The sequence below is a fragment of the Borostomias antarcticus genome, assembly GCF_949987555.1.
Source record: "Borostomias antarcticus genome assembly, chromosome: 20".
NCBI lineage: Eukaryota > Metazoa > Chordata > Actinopteri > Stomiiformes > Stomiidae > Borostomias > Borostomias antarcticus.
This window is the reverse complement of record NC_140253.1, coordinates 3,469,065-3,494,064: the sequence shown is the minus strand read 5'-3', so window position 1 is coordinate 3,494,064 and position 25,000 is coordinate 3,469,065. Positions and strand designations below refer to the sequence as shown.

The 25,000-nt window shown below is 48.4% G+C and overlaps 3 protein-coding genes across 3 annotated transcripts in view; 1 reads left to right on the top strand and 2 right to left on the bottom strand.

Moving 5' to 3' along the window:
* The window catches only part of dnajb14 (DnaJ heat shock protein family (Hsp40) member B14), a 15,625-nt gene extending 11,985 nt beyond the window's left edge, over positions 1-3,640 (bottom strand). The window contains exons 1-2 of the mRNA XM_084454761.1: positions 3,493-3,640; positions 426-600 (exon numbers count right to left, since the gene is read on the bottom strand). Of these exons, the coding sequence (XP_084310887.1) occupies positions 426-600; positions 3,493-3,625 (308 nt within the window). The 5' untranslated portion in view covers positions 3,626-3,640. The remainder of the gene's footprint in view (positions 1-425; positions 601-3,492) is intronic.
* Positions 3,641-4,231: 591 nt separating this feature from the next.
* Positions 4,232-7,010, top strand: snapc3 (small nuclear RNA activating complex, polypeptide 3; the record flags this gene model as incomplete). Its single annotated transcript, XM_084454460.1, has 9 exons — positions 4,232-4,455; positions 4,564-4,647; positions 4,803-4,884; positions 5,046-5,150; positions 5,244-5,393; positions 5,685-5,767; positions 6,054-6,212; positions 6,506-6,613; positions 6,797-7,010. 9 exons carry the CDS (start codon positions 4,232-4,234, stop codon positions 6,942-6,944), a joined length of 1,143 nt encoding a protein of 380 aa, XP_084310586.1. The 3' UTR covers positions 6,945-7,010.
* Positions 7,011-7,888: 878 nt separating this feature from the next.
* psip1a (PC4 and SFRS1 interacting protein 1a) lies at positions 7,889-18,632 on the bottom strand. Its single transcript, XM_084454459.1, has 16 exons — positions 18,534-18,632; positions 18,323-18,399; positions 17,951-18,089; positions 16,966-17,052; positions 16,414-16,521; positions 15,123-15,182; positions 14,899-14,950; positions 14,478-14,565; positions 13,724-13,904; positions 13,455-13,534; positions 12,838-12,878; positions 12,514-12,584; positions 11,278-11,379; positions 10,821-11,022; positions 9,386-9,482; positions 7,889-8,996 (listed from the first exon to the last, which is right to left on the bottom strand). The coding sequence occupies exons 1-16, from the start codon at positions 18,606-18,608 to the stop codon at positions 8,966-8,968; spliced, it is 1,491 nt and encodes a 496-aa protein (XP_084310585.1). The 5' UTR covers positions 18,609-18,632; the 3' UTR covers positions 7,889-8,965.
* Between the last annotated feature and the right edge of the window lie 6,368 nt (positions 18,633-25,000).

Here is a 25,000-nt window from a genome sequence, read left to right as displayed (position 1 = left end):
AGAGATGGAGGGAGAGAGGAGAGAGAGCTGGAGGGAGAGAGAGATGGAGGGAGAGAGGAGAGAAAGATGGAGGGAGAGAGGAGAGAGCTTGAGGGAGAGAGGAGAGAGATGGAGGGAGAGAGGAGAGATGGAGGGAGAGAGAAGGGGGGGTGAGAGAGAGATGGAGTGAGAGAGGAGATAGCTGGAGGGAGAGAGGAGAGAGCTGGAGGGAGAGAGGAGAGAGAGAGATGGAGGGAGGGAGCAGAGAGAGCTGGAGGGAGAGAGGAGAGAGCTGGAGGGAGAGAGGAGAGAGCGAGATGGAGGGAGGGAGCAGAGATAACTGGAGGGAGAGAGGAGAGAGAGAGATGGAGGGAGAGAGAAGGGGGGGTGAGAGAGAGAGCTGGAGCGTGAGAGAGAAGGACGTCGGGTAGCTGTCTGGTCCTCACCTCTGCACACCCTCCACCTGGTCCTTGGTGAAGCTCTTGGCGGCCTCCTGCCCGCCGCCCTCCTGGACGCCCTTGTCCGGCCGGGCGCCGCAGCCCTCCGGGCCGCCTGCCGGCCGTCTGCAGTACGCGCCGTTCCTCGCCGAGCTACCGTTCCTGGACAACGCGTCCAACAAGGCTGGACACGGGAGAGAGAGAGAGAGAGATAGAGTGAGCATGGCTTAACATGGCACATTCAGGACAGAAGAAACGGGCGCTAGTAACTCAGAGGCGGAGCCTGAGGAGGCTTGTGTAGCAGCATTCCCTCGTCGCTCCACACCATCAGCCTGACACCCAGCTTGCTTAGTTGGGAAATAAGGGGCTCATTATTATTGCTGGGTCATAATTTGATGTGAATTCCTCCCTGGTAGCAACCGTCCAACTTCAGCAGCAGCACAGTAGCCTGATCCAGGCCCCGCAATCACAGAAACACCTGAGGAATTCAACATGAGGGGAGATTTAAAGAGAAACTAGCCTACATTTCCCAGCATTCATAGCCATAAGAACGGAAGAATTCCATTGTTAAATACCACGGCTCAGGCTATGTGTAATAGCCTATATATTAAGCTATGGTCTGCTGTGTAATACTGCTTTAAGCTTCTCGGCCAGCACAAAGACTTCAGCTGATCTTGAGGTCTAACAATGAGCAAGCCCCGACTACAGCAGCCTAGGACCTCTCCTTCACTGCGGACCCTCATAGAGTTGTACAATGTGTATTCATCTTCCTTCGTCATGGCCTAGCCCTTCCAGACCATTCTGAACAGGCATCTGCTAGGCATAAACTTGGCAGATAATTGACATGAAACAAAATGGAGCTCTGTTATCTTTAGGCTATATATGGATCTTCTTCCGTCTGATTCCCAGAACTGTGTAGGCCTACAGTACCACTTAGGTCTACCCACAGACATCTCTGTATTTCCTCCAGGGCCTTGTCAAGCCAGGCCAAGCCAGCCGATGGACCATTATGCTGGGCAGAAAGACACCGGAGGCACAACACTGACAGGCCTGGGATATATCTGATGATGGGATGGTGGAAAAATGAGTTAGCCTAATGTTAAGAGACAACAAGACGGCTGGTTATCATCACACAACGCAAGCTCATCCTTATATTCAGATCTCCTTCCACCTCCTGCTCTTGATCTCTGAAAACAGTCTTCCTTGCAGCGCGCCCACACACACACACGCACACCAAAATGAACACAATCAAAACAAGAACATCGATGTTAAATATGAATTATTAATTTAATAAATATCCCAGCCTCAACGCCTCAACAGAGGCTAGTTCTCCCTCCGCTCGTCACCTGTTGACGGTGGCTGGGAGATGGTTCACCTGATCCTGCCCGGCTAATGCTCTACTACTCTTTGCTCAGCACAGGGTCAATCATTCAAGGGATTGAGGCGGTCTGCGGCCTGAGACCGCCTGTCTCTCCTTACCTCTTCCTGCCTGTCTGCTCCTCCCTCCCCCTTTCTTCCCAAGCAAATCTCCTTAATGCAGCTGCTCACATGCTAGGCTACTGAACTAGCAACACTACTAACCCTAACCCTGGCATGCGGGGGGAGTTCTGGATGGACATGGCGCGTCTCTCTCCCCCGCGGCTCAGATAGGACATTACTGTATCCAGGCAGGGCTTTGCCGTGGAGAGAAAGTTTAACTCATTAATATGCAACTGTGCTAATGTTTAACTATGTGTTTGTGTGTGTGTGTGTGTGTGTGTGAGAGAGAGAGAGAGAGAGAGAGAGAGAGGTAGCCTAACATGGGATTTTCAGACAGTACCCAAGTTCACATAAACCCATGACAGGTGTCCTCCTGTTGTGATTTCTAGTGAGAGGGGTATTGCTGCTTGTCCATAATCACGAGCATCGATCTGATTCTTCAATACAACATCTCATTTCAATTCAGCACCATGGAGCTGTCCCTTGCAATAACAGCAGACCACTTCTTTCCATGCAATAGACTACTTACTGTAGCTGACCAGCTAGTCGATTCAATATAGACTAATGCAAATGGTTATGCGAGCACATGTTCCACCCACGAAACAAGCGTTTTCAAGTCTGGCAACATATTATAGTGAAAGGAGACGAAATGAACGAAAAAATAGCCCAGGCCAGCTAGCCGCTAGATCACGGCAGCTCTGAGACTCGTACAGATTACGGGGACAGTTGTTGATGACGAGGTTCAGCTTAGGTGTGTTGTCAACAGAACATCAAAGGAGAACGTGAACCATCGATCCAGTGGGGAATAAACCAGACAGGAAGATCTCAGCTACATCAGATCTCTAGATACATCAGGATTTTGACCTTGACAGAAAAGCCAGCCAGCAGTGCAGTAACATTGGCCAACTGTGAGCCATCAATAACACCACAAAAACGACGATGCACAGTCAGCTAACGCTAGATACCAGGCTAACTGTTGGGCCTATTTATCCAGCATAGCATTTTATAGTGAATTATGACCGAGCTGGCGATGCTACAACGTTATAACCACATTAACCAGCTAAATGTCACGCGTGACAAATCCACAAATCTCCCACGAAGCCCTCTGTTCGTATACCTACCTATCGAAAGGCTAAACCCACTAATATCCTAGTACTGCTAGACCTAGCCTAGTACTGCCAGACTTAGCCTAGTACTGCTAGACTTAGCCTAGTACTGCTAGACCTAGCCTAGTACTGCTAGACTTAGCCTAGTACTGCTAGACTTAGCCTAGTACTGCTAGACTTAGCCTAGTACTGCTAGACCTAGCCTAGCTTCAAGCCTCCTTGTCCTGGTCGTGTGAAGCAGAGCTAAAGGGACACATCAGTGAATGACCTGTTTGTCCATGTAGCCACTGTGTCATGTTTACAACACTCTGCTAACGTTAAATGACTAACGAAACAGATAAACTCAACCATTTTCAATACATTTCAGTCATGGTTGTCCAGTGCATCAAGTAGACAGTGCTATCTAGTACGTACTAGCTAGCTAGCCGCTTAGCATAGCCAGCCTGCCGGCTAACGTTAGCTTCGACCAAACCAGCGGAAAACCCCCTTACCTTTAGCTTTGTCTGTTGGATAAAGCTTTTCTGCTTTGTTCAAGAATTTCAACGCCTTTTCTTTATCGCCTGCTTCGAGTGATTTAGTGGCTATATTGATACATTTCTCTGCTTCGTCTCTGTTCCCTTCCATCTTGCTTCCTCTTCCTCCCCCCGGGGCGGCGCTCAGCTGACTCCTCAGACTCGCTGCCCAATACTACACAACTATCTGAGCATCTGCAAAAGCACTTTCTCCACATCCAACCACGGTATCAGGGGGATTTGGGGGAATCAGGAATCAGGGGGCTAGTTTGTAAATTTTACTACAATTTATCATGACCATTACGTTCGAGTGATTTTCTATAATTTGAAAATGTGTTGAATCTGCTGCAAGTTAAGCCATGTTGGGCAGCTGACGCTAGATTCAGGTTTTGGACAGTATCTTTGATTATGTATGACCAATGATAGCGGTTTCACATGTCTATGGTGCGTTCCCTTTGAAATTAACGTACCTTTATAACGAGGAGACACCGGGCTCACCTGCTTGTCACCATGCTTGTCACAAGCAAGCCCCCTGGAGGTTTCTCTTCAGACTACACTTCCCATCAGTCACCACGCTTGTCACAAGCAAGCCCCCTGGAGGTTTCTCTTCAGACTACACTTCCCATCAGTCACCACGCTTGTCACAAGCAAGCCCCCTGGAGGTTTCTCTTCAGACTACACTTCCCATCAGGCCTGCCTGACGTCGTTTTGAACAAAAATGGCGGCGAGTGGCAACATGAACGAAAACGTACCAGTGGATGAATATAAAAACATAAACACCACACCGTTTCATATCGGTTCCTTTGTAAACGAGTGGTTGATGAGGCTAGACCCAACCTACTATTCCTACAAGGAAAAGGACGAAACCACCTTTGACCAAGAGTTCGTCCAGGAATCTGGAATCGCACCTGAGACGCTGAAGGAGCTGAAAGCCATCTGCAGGTAACTAGCTAAAACAAAGATTAATCGATTCTAATGCTATTGTTTTTGTGCACAGAACTGAGAGGCTTAAGTTGAATACATTTCTCCCTCCACCTTCCCTTTCTCCAGTCTCGACTCTCTTCGCTGTCATCCCAACGACGAGACTCCAGACACAGAACTGGTGCCACCAGACCCCCAACTCCAAACATTAATGTAAGATTTAACTTCCGTTATTAGCTTTCATTTCCACTTATTATCACGAACAACTCCCTTACCACAAGTGAATTAGGGCTATACACTACACATGTATACAAACGCCTTATCATCACTATAATATGATTTGTTTTGCCTTGTTTGCATCTCAACAGCCAGAGGATGAAGAAACAGGATTACAGAAGCACCCTGAAGATAGATAAGATCTGTAAACACGCCCTCTTCTCAGATGGACTGGTCAGTCTCCTCACAAACCTTCACCTCTGACCTTATACCTGGGCCTATATTTCATGAGAAGACTATAGTCTATAGACATTAGTGTACATGTAGACACCTGACCGATGGATCTTTATATATTATATCGTCCATACTGACGTGCGTCTGCATGTGAACTCCAGGAGAGCCTAAGGATGGGTAAGAGGCCAGAGAACCCCATCGACCTGATCCATGAAGGGGAGATCATTCTGACCATCAACTCCTACTATCCAGCCATCTTTGAAAGAGTGAGTGGCCATTTTTGCCTTCCCCGAACCCTACCAATTCTATTCAGTCCCATTTCCATTAGATCCTATTATGATCTGTCTGGTTTCTTCCAGTTCCGCCTGAAGCGGCCCGTTATGACCCTGCAGGTGCTGGGCTCCCAATACCTGACCGAGCTGAGGGACGCCATCTGCTGCGTCAGCGACCTGCACGTGTTCGGCGAGTTCAGCGACACGCCCGACATAGCTCCGGGCTACATCAGCAAGGTGAGAGGCAGGCAGGCACGCACACACACACACACCACACACACACACACACACACACCACACACCCACACACACGGACTTCATCCGTGATTTGACACTCATTCACTCACTCGCACACACTCTCTTTTAAAGCAGTGAGGAAGGTATGTAGGTAGGCAGTACTTTCGGTACATTTAACATGTTTATTACTCCGTATGCATTTATGCGTTGTCCCTGTCACAAGTAAATAAGATATGCGCTCAGGAGGAGTTAGGTGTCTCTGCCTGCCCTAATCGCCTGCTGTTGTCTCAGGACCATCACAAATCGAGCTTCTTCTACTTCGAGCACATCTTCTACAACGACATGCGCTTCCCAGAATGCCGGGACATCAGCTCGTAAGTTGCACCGAAGCGCACAAACCTGGTTTATACTTGACGCCGGTATATAAATGTCAGTTTAGTCAATTGTCAATCTTGAGGTGCGTTTCATCTTGTTCACCCGGTACAATGAAACCAATGGGAAAATCCCCAAAGGGCGCGCTCTCAGCTCAAATCAAATGCACCTAAAAAGCACCTTGATAGATTTTCATCTCTGTGTTTGGGCCCCACGCTTCCTTCACAAATTTTTTCCCTCACGTTGACTCTCTCTCGTTCTTCTGTTCTCTTTCTCCTGCCCATCCAGGACCACCAGAGAGTGGGCCGAGAGTCGCGGGTACCCACCCTTCCGCCAGGCCAAGATGGAGGACACCAGGTTCACTGACCTGACAGTGAAGGTGGGCCACCCCTACCTCTACTGTCACCAGGGCGACTGCGAGCACCTGATCATCATCACGGACGTCAGGTCAGCCGGCGGCGTCATGGAAACAAGGCCCGAGCTTAGTGGGGTGGGGGTTGTAGTTCAGTGAATGAATAGAAAAAAAGGATGCAACTGTTTCAAGTAGGGTTTTTTTTTTTCTTCATAATAAGGGATCCAGACTCAGACATGGAATTTGAATTGGCCTGGCTGAAACACAAGCACAACGTAGAGACATATAGCCCTTTCTGAGGACACGTCCAGGACATGATGAAGACACCCCCTTTAGATGGGGGACATTCATTCATTTGTTAAAGTGCCATTTGACTTTCTTTCTCTAGGTTCGTTCATAAGGATGACTGTCTGGACAGAAGGCTTTACCCCCTCCTCATCCATAAGCACATAGTCATGACCAAGAAATGCGCTGTCTGTCGCCTGTACATTGCCAGGTGGGTTCAAAAACCAGATTAGACAGTTCTAAAGGTTCTATTATATTCCATTACCATCCGACAGCCACACAACCTTATTGGTTGACAGACATTATATCCTGCTAGTTGGTAAAAGTAACTAAAACATTTTTAATACGCACACATACAAACGTATTCATTTCGTTCCCTTTTCGTCCTTTCCAGGTGGCTGACCACCAACGACGAGTTCGCCCCTGTTGACCCCTGTCTCTTCTGTGAGAATTGCTTCAGGACTATGCACTATGACGACAAAGGCGTAAAGATGGGGGACTTCAGAGCCTACGTCTATGTAGACCCGGGGGCCTTCAACTGAGAGCTGCCTGTTTCTATGCCTGTGGAATATCAGAGAATAGCCGGAGAAATAGCATGGTCATGCTAAACCAACTAAAATGAGTTTTCTAATTTGTTTGAAATTGTGTATAGAATTATGTATTTTCATTTATTTTTGCATTGTTTTTGCTCATTATTTCGAATATTTCAGAAGAGCAGTCATTTTAATGAACGATAATAGCCGTTGCTGAAAGGCCCAGGTGGAAATCCAGCTCCCGTCCCCACAAGTGGTAGTGAAGCGCCCTTTCCAGCTTTTTTTGTGTTCAAACATGCTCCAGCCAGGGGCCCTCACCAGGGCTCTCCCCTGCCTTCTGGCAGCCAAGGAGGGAGGCGCGGGTCCACCTACTCCTTATCCCCAGACGGACTGTGGCTCCCACCCCCCCCCAACCGCACACACTTTGACCTCTCCGCTCAGCTTGAAGGAGCTCCTGTCGGACCACCTGATATAAAGATGAGCAATGTATTTTATTTGACCGAACGGTCGACTGTTGCGAACTCCCAGATATGTGTTAAGTTAATGAGGATGTTCTGAATAAACTTTGTTCACATGCATCAGATCCTGTTTCTCCAGTGTTAATGTGGCAGAGGCCTGATATACCAACTCAAATGGATTCCAATGGACCCCCCCCGATTCTCATTGAACTGGAATTTAAAGGGATAGTTCGCTCAAAAAATCCAGAACACCAAAATCTTAGTGTTGCTGACCAGACCGACCACAGTGTTCAGGTTTCTTTGTTTACAGAATGTGAGTTTGTGAAATCAGGCTGGTCTGAAGACATCCTGGACCAGGCAGGTGTTGAGGTGGAAGCACCAATTACATTTAATGATGAAACACAGGTACCTGACACAACGTGAAACCAACAGTTACGTTTATGAACCATTGCTTTATTAATGGATACAGAACAGAAACAGGTTTTAAGACAGGCACAAAAATACTCTTATTTACAGAACGGACCACTTTAAGACAGGCAACCGAGTAGTGGATGAGAAGGGTAAAAAGCACTTTCTTGGCAAAATAAACTGGAGAAACTATCGAGTAGTATTTCCTTTCTGTGCAGCAGTAGTTAAGAAATATGTACATCTATACTACGAGTAATGTCAGTATGTAAATGTAAAAGGAGTAAATGTGCTAAACTAATCATTCACAAGAAATGTGACTTAACTATCAGTAACTAGACACTAGTCTTCCCAAATGTCAGATGCGTCTTCCAACCATGTTCACTGGGGCTTCAATTCAGTTGCAAAACAGGTTATTCGGAACTGAATTTGTATAATGTAAAATGCTCAAATTGTAATTTAAAAAAATGTTGTAAAACAGTTGGTAAAATATTTTAAAACTTGATATCAAAATCGTATAATTTGGGAGTCAACGCTTAATTGCTAATATTGGGGATGGGTTGATGTGTAGAATAATAATACACTTTTGGGGAGGGGAGGTTATACTTTTATAAAAGGAAAGTAAAAAAAAAAGTTAACTTGCCATCTTGCCTCCTATAGAGGTTTGTGAGAGTGCAAACAGAAAAAGAAGAATTGTGACTTCTTTTGGTGGAGACTTGCTCATTGTTAGGACTCCTGTGTCAAGCATGACTGGACTGTACCCCCGGCATATATAACGATGAAAACTTGAGTCTCTCTTGAAAGATGAAACTTATCCAGACTATGGAACTGTTCTTGTGTGCAGTTCAGCAGGATCAGAGTCAAATAGCATTTGGAATCCATTCAAATACCTCACAGAGCTTTTGCACCTTCATTGGTTCCATTGCACCAGGCAAGCTCAATCAAGCCCAGATTGAAGAATTTAAAATATTATTTGGCTCTGGTCTGGTCTACACAGCAGAAAAACATCACTTCAGGTGAGACTCATCTTCCTCCTCAGGTGGACTCATCTTCCTCCTCAGGTGGACTCATCTTCCTCCTCAGGTGGACTCATCTTCCTCCTCAGGTGGACTCATCTTCCTCCTCAGGTGGACTCATCTTCCTCCTCAGGTGGACTCATCTTCCTCCTCAAGTGGACTCATCTTGAGGCTTCGACACACTGAGGAGAGAAAAAACATTTAAGAAGTACGCTTTTTCAAATTTCACTTGTATTTAAGTACGCAAAACTCAAAACTCAAGCCTCTTGTGAGGGTGGCCTAGCAAGACAGTCACAACAGCAAGTTCAAGCCACGAGAATGTTACAGGTGCCTTATGGATATATAAAAACACTAAATCCCAGCCATGGCAAACAGATGGTGACATCATTTGAGGAGATTAGACATTAGTCGTGGTAGATTTCATTTTATAACAAACGTGTGGAGGTGTTGACTATTTAGGCCTGCTTCTGCCAGAGGACTCTTTGGGCCCTGCTGGCTGTCTGACCTTTAGACTGTCTGGCTGTGTGTGTGTGTGTGTGTGTGTGTGTGTGCGTCTATGTGTGTGTCTAACCTATTGTCTCCAGTGGAGGCCTCTTCTACAGGCTTCTCTCTATCAGTCTCCTGCTTCTTATCCTCTGGGCTGGAGTCACCGTTTGTCACCTTGTTATCTGCAAGAGGACACACACACACACACACACACACACACACACACACACACACACACACACACACACACACACACACACACACACACACACACACACACACACACACACACACACACACACACACACACACACACACACACACACACACACACACACACACACACTTTGTCAGCATGTCGTCAATATTCCACTCAACTCACACAGACGGAAACATTTCACCCCAGTGAGTGTGTGGTCCTCTTCTAGAAGCCTCCGCTGGTCTGTGGCACACAGACAGACAGACAGACAGAACGCCTGTGTGATGACGGCCCATGACTCGCCCACAAACACGCTAGACAATTTAACATCTGTCAGAGACGTCTCTCTCTAGAACAGACGACTTCCACAGACCAGTACCAATACTGGCTTGAACCAGGTGTCCTCGTCCTGCGTCTACGGGCAGACCGGTGTCTCTCAGGGGGACGACAGTAGTATCAGGAAGGACGAGTCATGACTGATGAAGATGTGACTTAACATCCTAACGTTAATCTTTTACCTGCACCTAATAAAACGTCTTTAACTGCCTGTGTGTTCCAGAGACTTCCTTTATAAAACCAACACTGGCTTCTCAGTGATTTGAACTGGCCTTCAACGAAGGGCATTAACTGAAGGTCGGCAGGGGCAATAACATTTTAATATCAACATGGTGCGATTGAGACTCAGGTCTTCGGTCCGGGGGTAATATTCCTCGCTAGGTTTTAGCCTGGAGGGGAAAGGTCTCCTTATCCACCTTCACCAGAAGGGACTCATGAAACACCGCCCTTCAGAAATGCAGGGACCTCATTACTAAACAAACAGCAAGCACAAATTCTGTTACATTAAGGTGCATTCTACTGTGACCAATCCGCATCAGTTCACCAAGCGCTCCATAGCGCTCCACTCAAAATGGCTGCCAGTTGTGTTCGGTTGAGAGCTTAGTGAAGGAGAATCGTCTGTTCCAAACATCACCCCCACCAGATTAATAAAGTTGTATTACTACTGCTACCTACTACTACTTCTTACTACTACTTCTTCTTACTTACTACTTCTTACTTACTACTACTACTTACTACTACTACTACTTACTACTACTACTTCTACTACTACTACTACTACTACTACCACTACTACTTACTACTACTACTACTTACTACTACTACTACTACTACTACTTACTACTAATACTTACTACTAACTACACCTCTGGAACATTCTAAGAAGAAGCCCTAGTCATACTAGCTGTGAGAAAAATCCTCCCTCCCTTCTCCCACACCTCTAGCGCTTGGCGGCCATTAGATTCGTCCCTCCGTCCCTCCCTACCTGCGCCCTGCTCCCGGGCCTGCTCCGCCTTCCTCAGCGCCCCCTTCCTGGCCTCCTCGTGCTGCTTCTGCTCGGCCACCGACTTGTTGAGCACCTGGCTGAGGACCTGCTCGCCCTCCCCCACCAGGAACATGCTCTTGAACTTGTTGTACAGCATGGTGGCCTTGTCCATGATGTCCTGGCTCGCCTTGAACCGACGGATCTACACACACACACACACACACACACACACACACACACACGCACACACGCACACGCACACGCACACACACACGCACACACGGACGCACACACGGACGCACACACGGACGCACACACACGGACGCACACACACGGACGCACACACACGGACGCACACACACGGACGCACATACAAATAAGACACAGGAAACACACTGGTCACACAGATGGCGGCGGCAGGCGGCCAGCGCTGATGTGCTGTGGACGGCGCCCGGACCTTTTTGAGCGTGGCGATGAGCTCGCTGTGTTTCTGCAGGTGCTGGGTGGTGAGCTGCAGAGCGCCCAGCTCGTCCAGCGCCGCCAGACACTTCCTCACGTCCTGCGTGGGGACAGACAGGTGGTCAGACAGACAGATAGACAGACGGATCACATCCTGGATGGAGGGGTAGGGAGAGAGACAGGTGGTCAGACAGACAGATAGACAGACAGATCACATCCTGGATGGAGGGGTGGGGAGAGAGACAGGTGGTGAGACAGACAGAAAGACAGATTGCACCCTGAGTGGAGGGATGGAGAGAGAGACAGGTGGTGAGGCAGACAGACAGATCACATCCTGGATGGAGAGAGAGACAGGTGGTGAGGCAGACAGATAAATAGATCACATCCTGGATGGAGGGGTGGACAGACAGGTGGTCAGACAGACAGACAGGCGGATCACATCCTGGATGGAGGGGTGGAGAGAGAGACAGGTGGTGAGGCAGACAGACAGATAGAAAGATCACATCCTAGATGGAGGGATGGAGAGAGACAGGTGGTCAGGCAGACAGACAGATCACATCCTGGATGGAGGGATGGAGACAGACAGGTGGTCAGACAGACAGACAGATCACATCCTGGATGGATGGATGGAGAGAGACAGGTAGTCAGGCAGACAGACAGATCACATCCTGGATGGAGGGATGGAGAGAGACAGGTGGTCAGGCAGACAGATAGACAGATCACATCCTGGATGGATGGATGGATGGAGACAGGTGGTCAGACAGACTGATAGAAAGATGTAAAGATATTCGACATACGATAGAACAATAGAGCGATAGAGATAAATACGATAGAAGGATAGAAAGACAGGCACAATAGATACAGAAGAATAGACACTGTCGATCAATAAGAGAAAGAGAGACAGACAGACGTATCCCTAAATAGCTGGAGAGAGACAGAGAGAGACGTTAATCTCAGAAATGGCCCAAAATGCTATCACCAACGGCAACTGTTACACCACAAGCACCACCAACACCAACTGTTAAAGTCAGACGAACTGAACATTTTGTGCTTGGCAATGACCCGGAGGCAGAGAGGAAGGAAGCAAGGTCGTCGTTGAAACGCCTGGCGGCTTTTAAAGACCCAGAAGACGGTTTTAAAGGCCTCCCTGTGCAAACGCAGAACGCGGTTCAGTGGGTTTTAAGCCGATCAGTGAACTGGCCTTGGCGCCGGACACGTCTGGGCTGATTATTACCAGGTTGTCGATCTTCAGGGAGATTTTAATCTCGCCGTGCAACCTCTGCAGCCGCGACTCTGTGGGTATTTCTGTGTCCAGGAGAGAGAGAGAGAGAGAGAGAGAGAGAGAGAGAGAAACATCCGGATTAAACAACCACATTGATCCTTGATCCGTTCAAACTGGTCCTTCGTGGTCATGAACCACGCTAAATCACGGTGCGCCCCGGTGGAGAAAACAAACTCACCTCATGTTATTTCTTCGTGCTTAACAGTGCACGGTACGCAAAATATCATCCAACAGACAAACAAACAAACAAAAACACCTCACCCTTTTTCTTCTCACCTTTCCTCTCCTCTCCTTTCTTCCCGTCCTCTTTGTTTTGTCTGTCAAGGAAACAGCAGCGGGTCAGAGGAATGTTTCTGACGGGGGGAGAATCGTTCTCATGTGCACGTTTGTGTCTCTTGGGGGGTTTATCAGAGAGGCTCCATGTCTGGGCAGGTTAAGTCAGGTGAAGGAGGCGGATGGTTGAAGCTTTGACAGATGCAGAGCTACTGTTCTGACTGGGCGGTCGATGGCCCAGAGGTAGAGAGCGGTAGAGAGCCCAGAGGTTAGAGCATCTGACCAGCTGAGGTAACTCCTATCTGAATTGAGATGAGGCTGTGGAATGTCTGTGTGTGTGTGAGAGCTACTGACTCTTTAGATTCATCTGTGGAGTGTGTGTGTGTGAGCTACTATGCTTACTCTTTAGATCAATCTGAAGAGTGTGTGTGTGTGCGCGTGTTTATGTGTGTGTGTGTTTATGTGTGTGTGTGTGTGTGTGAGAGCTACTGACTCTTTAGATTCATCTGTGGAGTGTGTGTGTGAGCTACTATGCTTACTCTTTAGATCAATCTGAAGAGTGTGTGTGTGTGTGTGTGTGCGCGTGTTTATGTGTTTGTGTGTGTGTGCTCTTCTCTTACTCTTTAGACTCGTCTTTGCGTCTCCTCTCGTCTTTCTCAGCTTCTGCGTTGGGCTGGCGTTTCCGGCCCGCTCCGCTTTTCTGGAGTAAAGAAGAGGAAAGAACTCTAGAACTCAAGTACAATAGAACTCTATAACTAAAGAACAGAGCTCTATAACTACAGAACAGTAAGACAGAACTCTAGAACAGTAAGACAGAATTCTAGAACTACAGAACCGCATGACAGAACCCTAGAACTACAGAACAGTAAGACAGAACTCTAGAACTTGCCTCCTCGTCCTCTTCCTCAGAGGAGTTCTCCTCTTTGGCCTGTCTCTTCCGCTTGGCGTCGGGCTCCTTCCCTTCCTCCTTCCCTTTACTGTCCTCCCTCTTCCTCCTCTTCTCCTCCTCTGCTTTCTTTGACTTGTCCTCCGTCGTTCTCTTCTTCTTTCTCTCCGTCTCCGCTGAGTCCCTGGAAGGAGAACGTTGATGATTGGAGGACAGAAAAGCAGAGCGTTTATCATCTTGACCGATAGTAAAACGACCCGACGTGTTTAAGTCAAGGTATCTGTCCAAGTCTCACATGCCAGGTGTGTGAAATCAGTGTGTTGAGAACTTCAATCAGTACATAACTCAAAATTAAATACCTGGGGCCTTTATAAAATCTATTGTAAATTTGATACCATATAGTGGCGTACGTAGAGCCAAAGAACAAAAAGCTTTGATTTAGAAACTTGGCGTACCCTTCGCATATTTCCAATCATAAAGCAAAACTAATACTAAAATTGTGCTCATGTGAATAGAGCTTTGTGAACACCTAGTTAGCCATAAACACACATTCTCCTCACAATGCATAAAACAAGCCATATAATTAGCAGGACACAGCTGGACTGAAAAATCTAAATGGAGATTAAAATAGTGTTTTGCACAAAGCAGACAGACATTGTGTGGTCTGTACACGTCGGTGTGAGTTGTGTGTGGCAGTGCACGCTATGTAGAGCATTTGATTTGTGTGTACAGCAGATGTGTGTGTGTGTGTACATACACGTCACTGCCAGAGCCATGGGGGTCCTGGAGTAAGAGCATCTTATCAGTCTTGGGCTTCCTGCCTCTGCGCTTAGGCCCCGCCCCACCTAGGGACACACACACACACACACACACACACACACACACACACACACACACACACACACACACACACACACACACACACACACACACACACACACACACACACACACACACACACACACACACACACACACACACACACACACACACACACACACACACACACACACAAACACACAAACACACACACACAGTAGCAGTAGGGGACAAACTGTAGAGGGGAAAAAGCCTGTGTGTGTTTATGTTATATGTAACAAATAAAGAAAGAAAAGGGGTGAAGCAAGGGGGAAGAGAAGGATGCTCTAACAGAGTATTGAAACAGGCCCAGCCTCTACCTGAGGGACTGGCAGGGGCGTCCTCCTTCTCCGAGTCGTGGTCTGCTTCAGTCTGGGGACGGATACGCACGCACCCGGCGTTAAATCTGCCTAATGTTGTAGCGTGTCTATTGCTACCGTGCTGCTTCACTCGCTATTGATTGTAGTTCTCAAAGACGGTGTCTATCACTATGACTGAGTTTTGGGGGGATTCGTGAATGGTTTTACTCATGTACTCCACAGACCTTCTTCTTCCTCCCTCGTTTGGCCTTGGCAGGGTCCGTGGAGTCCTTTTGGGCGGAGTCCTAGAGAGGAGAGACCCGCTTACTACTTCTGACAAAATCACTTGCTGATCTCTCAGATCAACACGGTTTCTGGGTTATAGCCCCACCTAGTGGCCTGTTGCTAAACTACACCCAGATTGCTCTTAGGGAGGGTATGCCCTCATCTAGTGGACTGATGCGGAACTACATCCATGATGCTGCAGTGGGTCTCTTCATAACTGGGCGAAACAACCCAGTATGGCTTCTAGTTAGTGCTCAGGAATGGAGAAAGAGTCTTGTGTAAAGCGAGTGAGATTCACACACTTGTCGGAAACCAACAAAGATGATCCTAAAATCTACAATAGCAATAGAATTAGCACTCAAATGCATCAAAGCATGACTTGAAAGCTATACATCAAGAAAGCCAATAGGCCTACGTCAGTAAATCAAACTGGCTAAAATCATGGAAAACGTTTGACTGTGGATTGCGCGGGACACCACTTACCTGTCTCCAGAGCACACAGAAAGCCATGCAAGAACAAAAATGTGGAAAACATAAGTTGATTTTTGAACATACACAGTGCGAACACAAAAGTATAACGTGTTTGTTAGGAAGAGGCAGCATCGCACAGTCACAGACAACATGGCTAACTAAAGCGTTAATATCTATGGTACCATATGGAGAGATGACTGTTGAACTGTCGGACTGTTACTTCAACGCATCATTCAATGCTGAAGGGTGGGTAGGGGAATGTAGGACACGTGCCGTCATGCCATGCTAGTTAAGACTTGACACCTTGTATCATTGCATCTAGCCCTTATTCACCTTAAATCAATTCAAGTACTCTTTCTGTTTTCAGCTCAACCAAGAAACGATGACTATACTACAACCCCACCGCTGTGAACTAACGTCCAGGTTTGTGAAACATGACGGTGGTCGCACATTATAACTCCAGAGGTGGCCAACTACTCCGCTGTTTTTTCATGTTCTTCCAAAAATACTTAAAACATATACTTACTTAATACAAATACAACCAAAACTACAGTCATTATCACTGATGAGAAAACCCCAACCAATGACAGGCCAAGGAGTAGAAATCCCACAACAACGACCCCCATCACCTCCTGGCTGTGCCCAGGACAGGCCAGACCAGCACCGACGACACCACAATGAAGAACCAGTCATCACCACCCATGTGCCTGCATGCTCTCTAAGTGTGTGTGTGTATGGGGGGGGTCCAGAACTACAAGTCCCATCATGCATTGTACGTACATCCTGGCCCTGGGGCCCCTGCTCAGAGACCTCCATGCCACCTTCCTCCTCCTCCTCCTCCTCCTCCTCCTCCTCCTCATTCTCTTGCTCAGTCTCATCGCTCGACACCTGAATGTTCCGGACACAGGAGGACCAAGGGGAGGGGGTTAATGTTGCCAAGCGACTAGTTGACCACCGCCAAGTGCCGTGGGAGAGAGAACCGGGTTCGTCAGAACCGGGGCGTGGGCGGCCTGTCACTGGTACCGCCGGCCTGGTCTTGGTTCTGAACAGTTAACTCTGTAAAAGCGAACTTTAAAATTGTTTTCTAAGACTTATAAAAAGAAATGTTGATGAAACATCCAGTCTGACATTGTTTGTTGATGCTACCACTAGGAGGCGTCTGGCGGGGCGACACACACAGCACACCGCACGCGGTTAGCAACAGCAGAATCACATTAGCAGACGGGACGTGGATATAAAGCATTAGTGCTTCACAAGCTGAGATGATGAGCGGTGAAGTAGGCTATATTCTGAAGAGAGAGAGCAGAACAGGTGATGGAACACCTCGCTTACTTTGGATTTCTTCTTCTCGTTTCCGTCCTCGTCCATCTCCGGGCCGCTGTCCGAGTCCTTCTCCGTCAGCGAGTCAGGCGGCATCATCTAGGAACCAGACAAGCAAACATCGAACGAGCGCCGCCACCACAAACGACGACCCCTGACCCCTGTGTGCACTCAATCTCTCCACTTGGCCGGTGAGAGGAAACTCAATCCGACGCAACATGTCAGCGGGTGTCACCAAGGCACAATGGCACTGGGCCACACTCCCCAGCCAAGCACCTGTGGCCATTTTTTAAGCACGAGGGGCTTCATTTATAAATGTTGCACACACACAAAAGAATGGGATTTTTTTCCTTCATGGACAGGAGAATGTGCGGTCCTCCATGCAAACTCTGACCCATGTGTATGCACATTTCTGGAGACATGAGAAATCGGGAATCATATTCAATTGGATCTATACTTATTAAACCATACTTTATGAAATGTATCCTCATAAATAATCAGGACAAATTATGTTAAACCGCTGCCGTTTTCGATACCTCAGTCGTGCAGATACGAGTGCACAGTTTCACAGTGGCGTGGGTGGGGATTGAACCTATGATCTTGCCAGTTAGCCCCCGCGCGACTCTTGCTTCCACCTCCTCTACAAGAACCTCCATTTCACACTCGGTGAAATTTCTTCTTTTTTCATGCGGTCAGTATGAGTGAATATTAATTAGGGGCATCTCACTGACTATTTATAGGCATCTATTGGGCGTTAAAAGGGCGGGCGCAAGACGCTCACTTGCGTGCGCCAGATTTCGAGTTGATTGTGACTGGTGAAGGGAAACCGGTGTGGGTCATGCGTGTGCGCCGTGTTATAAATCAGAATATTTATGTGCCCAAACTCTTTCCGTGTTTCGTCCATACGGCACCTTTTGACGCGAACCCTCCGCACGGTTTCACAAACGAGGCCCGAGATCAGAGCCTCCCCAGGGAGAGCGGAGACTGGAGGTTCTACCTTGGGGCCGTTCAGCTCCACCTTGGGGTTGTTCTCGATCTCCCAGAGGCCTTCGTTGAAGCCCTTCCTCTTGTTGGGCTTGGCGTACCTGTCCTTGTTGGGCAGGTAGGGGAAGATGTCTTTTGGACCCAGGAAAGCTCTGGAACAACAGGAGGGGAGAGGGGACTCGGTAAGGTCCAGTTTTGTGATGGCACGTTTTCTGTGGGATTAAGTTTGGGACTGTTGTGTGGTGCCACGTTTTTACTGTGTTGCCGTGTGAACAAAGTGACAGTTAGCTTTGTAATATTAGCCCTATTATTTATAAACCCCCGAGATGAGACTCTTATTTGGGGCCTCACGTGTGAGGAACGGACGGAGGAAATAGCTCCTTACGTTTCATGGGTACCGAAGAAGAAGATGGGGAACTTGATATTGGACGGCTTCACAGCTCCGTCAGGGACTTCGTCGATCTGGGGGAGAGAGAGAACACAGAGAAAGGAGAGAGGGAGAAGGAGAGGAGGGGGGAGTCACTCATGACCTGTAACTGGTGGATGACAGATGGACAGACAGGCTGACAGGTGGGAGTAACTGAGTAGTAGCTTACCCTGGCTGGCCAGTGAGGGTAGCCCTTCATCTTGGCAAAGATCAAGTCACCAGGTTTGAAATCCCGAGACGACATCTTGACACTTGTGAGTTAGCTCACTGGAGAAACAAAATTCAAAACAGGCTGGATCAGTGAACAGTAACAGCGTCCCTGCGAACGCAAGACTAAAAAGATTAGCAACATAGTGGAACAGCAACAGAGGGCAAAAATATATTGCATTGCAACCTGACTACGCTAAAGACATCAGTGTTTGTGCAGTGATAGGAGCTATCGGGGTGGGTGGGTGTGTAACCAGATAGTTACTCGACCCCTCCCCCCTTGCCCCTTCATACAAATAGAAACGTGGACATTTTCATTCATCGTAGTTTCAACAGAACCCCTCCAAGTAACTCGTCGTGGACTAATGTAGCATTACTTGATCAGATTAATGTGCTTTCTCTCGATTGACAGGTGGCTAGTAGCAAACAAACGAGTTATTTCGGGTTGGTGTATTTTCCGGGATGACAACACATCATGTGCTGCTAGCAACTTGCTATGACCTCCGTGGGAAACGCAGCCATTCCAACTGTAAAAAGTACCCACTTTGAAATGCATGCACGTTCAACTATGTATGTATCTATGTGCGGTATTCACGAATACATGAGCGAACACACAGATAAAGTAGTATGTTTACCCTGTCCTGGTCGCGAGCAGCCTGTGTTCTGCACGCGCTCCCACTCCCGCGCGGCACGGCAAAGGACCGTACCACAATCACACAGCAATAGGGGCGTGTTTTCTTCAATACCTACATTTGGATTTTGTTACAATGCATTTTGTTGTTTTTCCTGTGTGATATAATGCCTAAAAATTATAATACTCGAGTTGTGGATTTACAAAACATGTACGCTGATAATACGATCCATTCCATGACATTTGAAAAGTAAGGAGGGTACACCCCTCTTGTATAAGCGACAGCGTAGGTTTAGGTCAACTACGTAGGGTACGCAAGTAACTTTAGTATTTTTCTCCCTCTTGAAAAAACTGGTACTGATGCTGTGAAGCTGCCTCCAAGGTAGGTTAACAGCAAAATAAGTTTGAAATGTAAAAAAACAAATACTATTTATTTATTCAGGTAGCATACCTCAATGTTACACATGACGTACGCCTAAACTGAATGGTCTATCGCCTTTGGCGTTGAAGTTACCTGACGTTGAAGTTGTCAATCTTCCTCTCTGTTAATTAAACTTAACAAGCTACACCTGTTACGATTATTATTGCTGCGAGCTGTTAACATCCAGTCTGAAATTAATGAGTCTTATTATAGTCATGAATAGTAAAAGTCAGTGAATAGTCATTCATTTCAGCAATTTAGCTGATTTAGCATGTCATTCATATTGTTTAATGGCTATTGTTAATAGTAAATAAAGAATGACTTTGAGCGAATGTACTTCACTTAATGTTTATGTCAACTAGTCTCAATTGGCCTTCCAAAGAACCTGTAAAGACTAATGTGAGTTGGCCGACCTTATTTTAAATGAAATACTGACATCTAGTGGAAAGGTTTTGTCTTGCATCGTTTGTCTTCATTTCCTCCAGTGAGCGCCCAATGTCTTCTGAGTGAAGGACATTCATATAGTCACACTGATTCTACTTCTTACATATTTTTGTCTTGATGAAACTGACCAAATTGACTGTCTCACTTACCCCCACCCCTCTCTCTCTCTCTTATTCGATCTCAATCTATCAATCTATCTATCTACTCTCTCCCACCCTCTCCTCTTTTTCTCTGTCACACACAGATGCTTACCCTTTTCACACACACATGCACGCACGCATGCACACACACACATAGAATAGTCTTTGCAGATACTGTGTAACACAGCAGGTTGGAGTGTATGAAGGTGACCTAGTGGTGCGGCCACACACAGGACAGTGAAAGTGTGTGTGTGTGTGTGTGTGTGTGTGTGTGTGTGTGTGTGTATGTGTGTGTGTGAAAGACAATAGGAGGAGGAGAAGCTGATGAATGTGAAGGACAGGCCTGTCAGCCCCGAGGTCCCAGCGAGGGGGTTTGGGGAGAGGAGAAGGGCGAGGATGGAGGGATGCAAGTGAAGGAGAGAGAGAGAAAGAGAGAGACAGAGAAAGAGAGAGGGGGGCTACAGGAGCGGCCCCAGGACCAGGAATAGCAGCAGCAGCGTCGGCGGTGGAGCCGCCCGGACCCCTGCCCAGCCTGCGAGGTGAGAGACCTTGGCGTTGGCCCCCGGCCAGCTCAGTGGGGCTCCCACTCAGACACAGGACCAGTGGGGGCCCGGGGGCCAGGGATGGAGGGATGGGAGGGATGGAGGGATGGCGGGGGGGATGGATGAAGGCAGGGTGTCTACCCTTCACCCTGGCAGATGAGGTGTTGGCACAGAGTCCCATCTCTCTCTCTCCCTCTCTCTCTCTTGCTCTCTCTCTCTCGCTCCCGTGCTCTCTCTGAGGGGCTGGATGTCCTGCTATCCTCCGTCCCTCTCTCTCTCTCTCTCTCTTGTTCTCTTGCTTCTGCTCTTTGAGATGATCTTGGTCTCACGTAGAGAGAGAGAGAGAGAGAGAGAGAGAGAGAGAGAGAGCCTGTGGTGGTTTGGGGCTCTGGTGCAGCTTAGGTGGACTAAGAACGGTCTGTCTTGGTTAAAGTCTTAGGTCTGTGTACTTTATCTGTACATGCGAGAACTGTGTCAGTTAAATCACTATTATATGCTAACAGATTCTCATGAAGTAGGTACAGTAAAAGCAATAGCAGACGGTAAAAAGATGCGGTCGAGAACTTGGCCTATTCAAGTCCCACCTAAAACATGTATGTAATATGTGTGTTTAGTGTGTGTGTGTGTGTGTGTGTGTGTATGTATAGTTCGTAGTGGGTTACTCTCAACCTGTGTAGCATCGAATGAAGGGCACCTTCCCAGAGTTCAGTGAGCGATGATGTCCTTGAGCCTGTGTGTGTGTGTGTATGTGTGTGTGTGTGTGTGTGTGTGTGTGTGTGTGTCAGTCGTGTTCGTGGATTGGCATCCTTCCCCTTGCTGCTGGCAACCCTTCAGCTCGTTGGGGGGTGGACGGGGGTGCCATTGGGGGAATGATAAAGTAGTCGCTAGGCAGGTCAGTATGTTCATTAGCATCATGGGTGGGGGGGGGGGGTTATGTTTGTTTATGAAGTTGTGTTAGTGTTATATGTGTCAAGGACTTGGTTAGGTGTGACATTTAGGCCTAAGTCAGAAGTCGCAAATCAACGATGCTAGACAGACAAAGATGTTTTTCTTTTGTTTATATGTAGGAATTAATTTTTAAAAAAAGAAAATTGACCACATACACTATACATAAGAAGGACATACTGGGTGTGAACATGCTAGATTGTTTACTGAAACTCTTGACGGCTATGGCTACTTTTTAAAATCACCGTCAGTGTATTGTAGCATTTGTTTCACTCTGTGCCAAGAACAGATCATGGTGGAATGTGTGACACAGTGCAAAGACAAGATCAAGTTTTTTCTCAGGGCGGCGTTAGTGAGCTGTCTATTAGAGCAGAGAGAGAGGGAGAGGGAGGGAGAGAGAGAGAGAGGGAGGGAGGGAGAGAGAGGGAGGGAGGGGAGAGGCAGGGAGGGAGGGACAGAGAGAGAAGGAAGGATGGAAAAAGGTTGGGAGAGAGAGAGAGAGGGAGCTAAAGAGAAAGAGAGCGGGACGAAAGACAGGGACGAGGGTAGGAAACAGAGGGATGGAGGAGGGAGGGAGACGGAGAGGGAGTCAGCCAGGGCCTCGGACAGCAGGTGAGGGTGTGAAGGCAGGGGATGACAGATGCTTCTGTCAGTGTTCCAACAGTCGCCGCTTTGTGGGGGCGCCGCAGATGCCTCCATCCCTCCCTCGCTCCCTCCCTCCCTCCCTCCCTCCCCTCCGCTCGACAGGCTGCGATGGAGGGGATGACAAGACGGGCGCGGTCCTCACAGCGGTCGAGTGACCACACTAGCACGAGGGCAGGAGGGGGGTGTGTGGGGGGGGGCGCTGGTGATGGAGAGGTCCAGGCCCTGGGCTCCGGCGGGGCCTGCTTGGCGGAGTTATAAATGTGGGGGTCAGCGCGCGAGGACAGGGGAAGGGCTCTCTCGCTGGGCTCGCCGAGGCAGCCGGCCGAGACGAGGGGTCCGCGCCCGCCCCCCCCCCCCAGCCCCCCATCCGTCCGCCTGCGAGGGAAGCAGATGTTTTCTCTCTGGGGCGAGCCAAGTTCCACCCGCACCCCCCCCCCCCACCTCCCGTAGCAACCTTCAGAAGGTACAGAGGTCAGGTCGTCAATAAAGGTTGGCTGGGGGGGGGGTGCGGGGGGGGGTACGGGGAGCGGGAGGGACATTCCGGAGGCAAACGCTTCAACTTTGATACAACAACATATTAATTATGGAGCCGGACCCGGGGCGCGGGGGAGCGGTGGAACATCGTAGCCCGCTGGGCAGAGCCTCCGTCTGGGCAGACGGCAGCCAAGGTGCCTGGCAGGCCCACGGTTCTCCGCTGTACCCTTACTGTACTCGTCTGCGTCGGAGCCAGCTGGCTAGTCTACCCCTGCATCCTCACGGGCTGAGGCCAGACCCTCCCCTCCCTCCGCCTGCCCAAACCACGCTGACCGAACACTGCTACTCCCGGCCGTTAAAACATGACTAATGGACTATGATGCAGTTTAGACCATCCATATGACAGGAGATACGTTCGAAAAATGACAGTTGGACTTTTACCTTGTTGTTTTTCAAATGGAATTTGCCCCTTTGCATTCCTTTTCTATTTAAATAACCCATCCCTGTTTTCTTGGTTGAGTAGATTCCTCGATTTAAAATGAGACCTATGACACATGTGTTACCCACATGTGGAGAGAGAATGAACTAAACAGGACGAGTAGTTTCATCACCCCGACGAAGAAGTGATCACTCTCCCCAAGCCCCACCAACAAAGTAGTGAGCTTCACCTCCTCTCAACCTCGGCATTGATTTCTGGGAGAGAGAGAGACAGACAGGGGGAGAGGAGAGAGAGAGACAGAGAGTGAGAGAGAGACAGAGAGAGAGAGAGTGCAGGGATTACCTTCCAGAGCACCGATGAAGACCTGAGCTTATTGGCTCTTTTTTGTATTTTGGCAAATGGGCTTGACAAAGATGGGTGAGACAAAATCTCGGGGCTTAGGACCACGGCAGCCAACTGGGGGGAACTTGAAAGCTGCGCTGGGCTGGGAAGCAGGGAGGAGAGGGTTCCTCGTTTAAGGACTACGTTGAATTTGGGCAGGGGGGCCCGCCTGCGCAGAGGGGGGAAAAGGGCTTCCGAGTTTAAGCAAAACCGCGGAGGGGGCCGCCCCGGCAACAATCGTCAAGGAAGTGAGACGTTTTTAAACCGCTAACCAGGGGACTTGGCGATCAAAGCGCCGAACGTGTGATCCTGGCCGGGGTGCGGGGCGAGGCACCGTAGGGGAGCGCAGGGGGATTGTGGGGGATCACGGCATGTTGAAAACGTAAAATCAGCACATTAGCTTTATAAGAGTGTCAGAATAGAGGATGAGGAGGGGATCAGGGCTCCCAGGGGGGACTGGCTGACTAGGAGAGGAGAGGAGGAGAAGAGGGGAGAGGAGGGGAGTAGAGATGATGGGAGAGGAGAGAAGGAGAAGGGAGAAGAGAGAATGGAAAAGGACAGAAGAGGAGGGGAGAGGAGAAGAGAGGAGGGGAGAGGAGAGAAGGGTATAGGAGAGGAGAGGAGAGGAGAGGAGAGGAGAGAAGGGGAGAGGAGATGAGAGAAGGGGAGAGGAGAGAAGAGAAGAGGAGGGGAGAGGATGAGAGTAGAGGGAAAAGTTAAGGGGAGAAGCTTCCGTACTTTTCCATGCTACAAACTTTTTTTTACATGCTTCTATCCTTAATGTGTTGCATCCAGTTCTTGTAGTGTGATTGATTGATTGATTTTATGGATAATGCAGACAGTGAATCCAAGGGATAACATGTAAAAGTGTAAACACTTGTTTCCAGCCTGGTTCCTGATGTCTTAAAATCAGGGCAGATGGTAACACATAACATTTATAAAATCCTCTAAAACAATAATCAACAAAGCCCAGGTGTGATGACAGCTTGTCTTTGAGCCACCCCCTTACATTGTCACTCTGATAAAAGGTAGGCAGGCAGACAGACAGACAGACAGACAGACAGACAGACAGACAGACAGACAGGCAGAGAGACAGACAGACAGACATGCCTACAGGCAGACAGACATGCCTACAGACAGACAGACAGACAGACAGACAGACATGCCTACAGGCAGACAGACAGACAGACAGGCAGACAGACATGCCTACAGATAGACATGCCTGCAGACAGACAGACAGACAGGCAGACAGACAGACAGACATGCCTACAGACAGACAGACAGACAGACAGACATGCCTACAGGCAGACAGACAGGCAGACCGACAGACAGGCAGACAGACAGACATGCAGAGAGACAGACAGGCA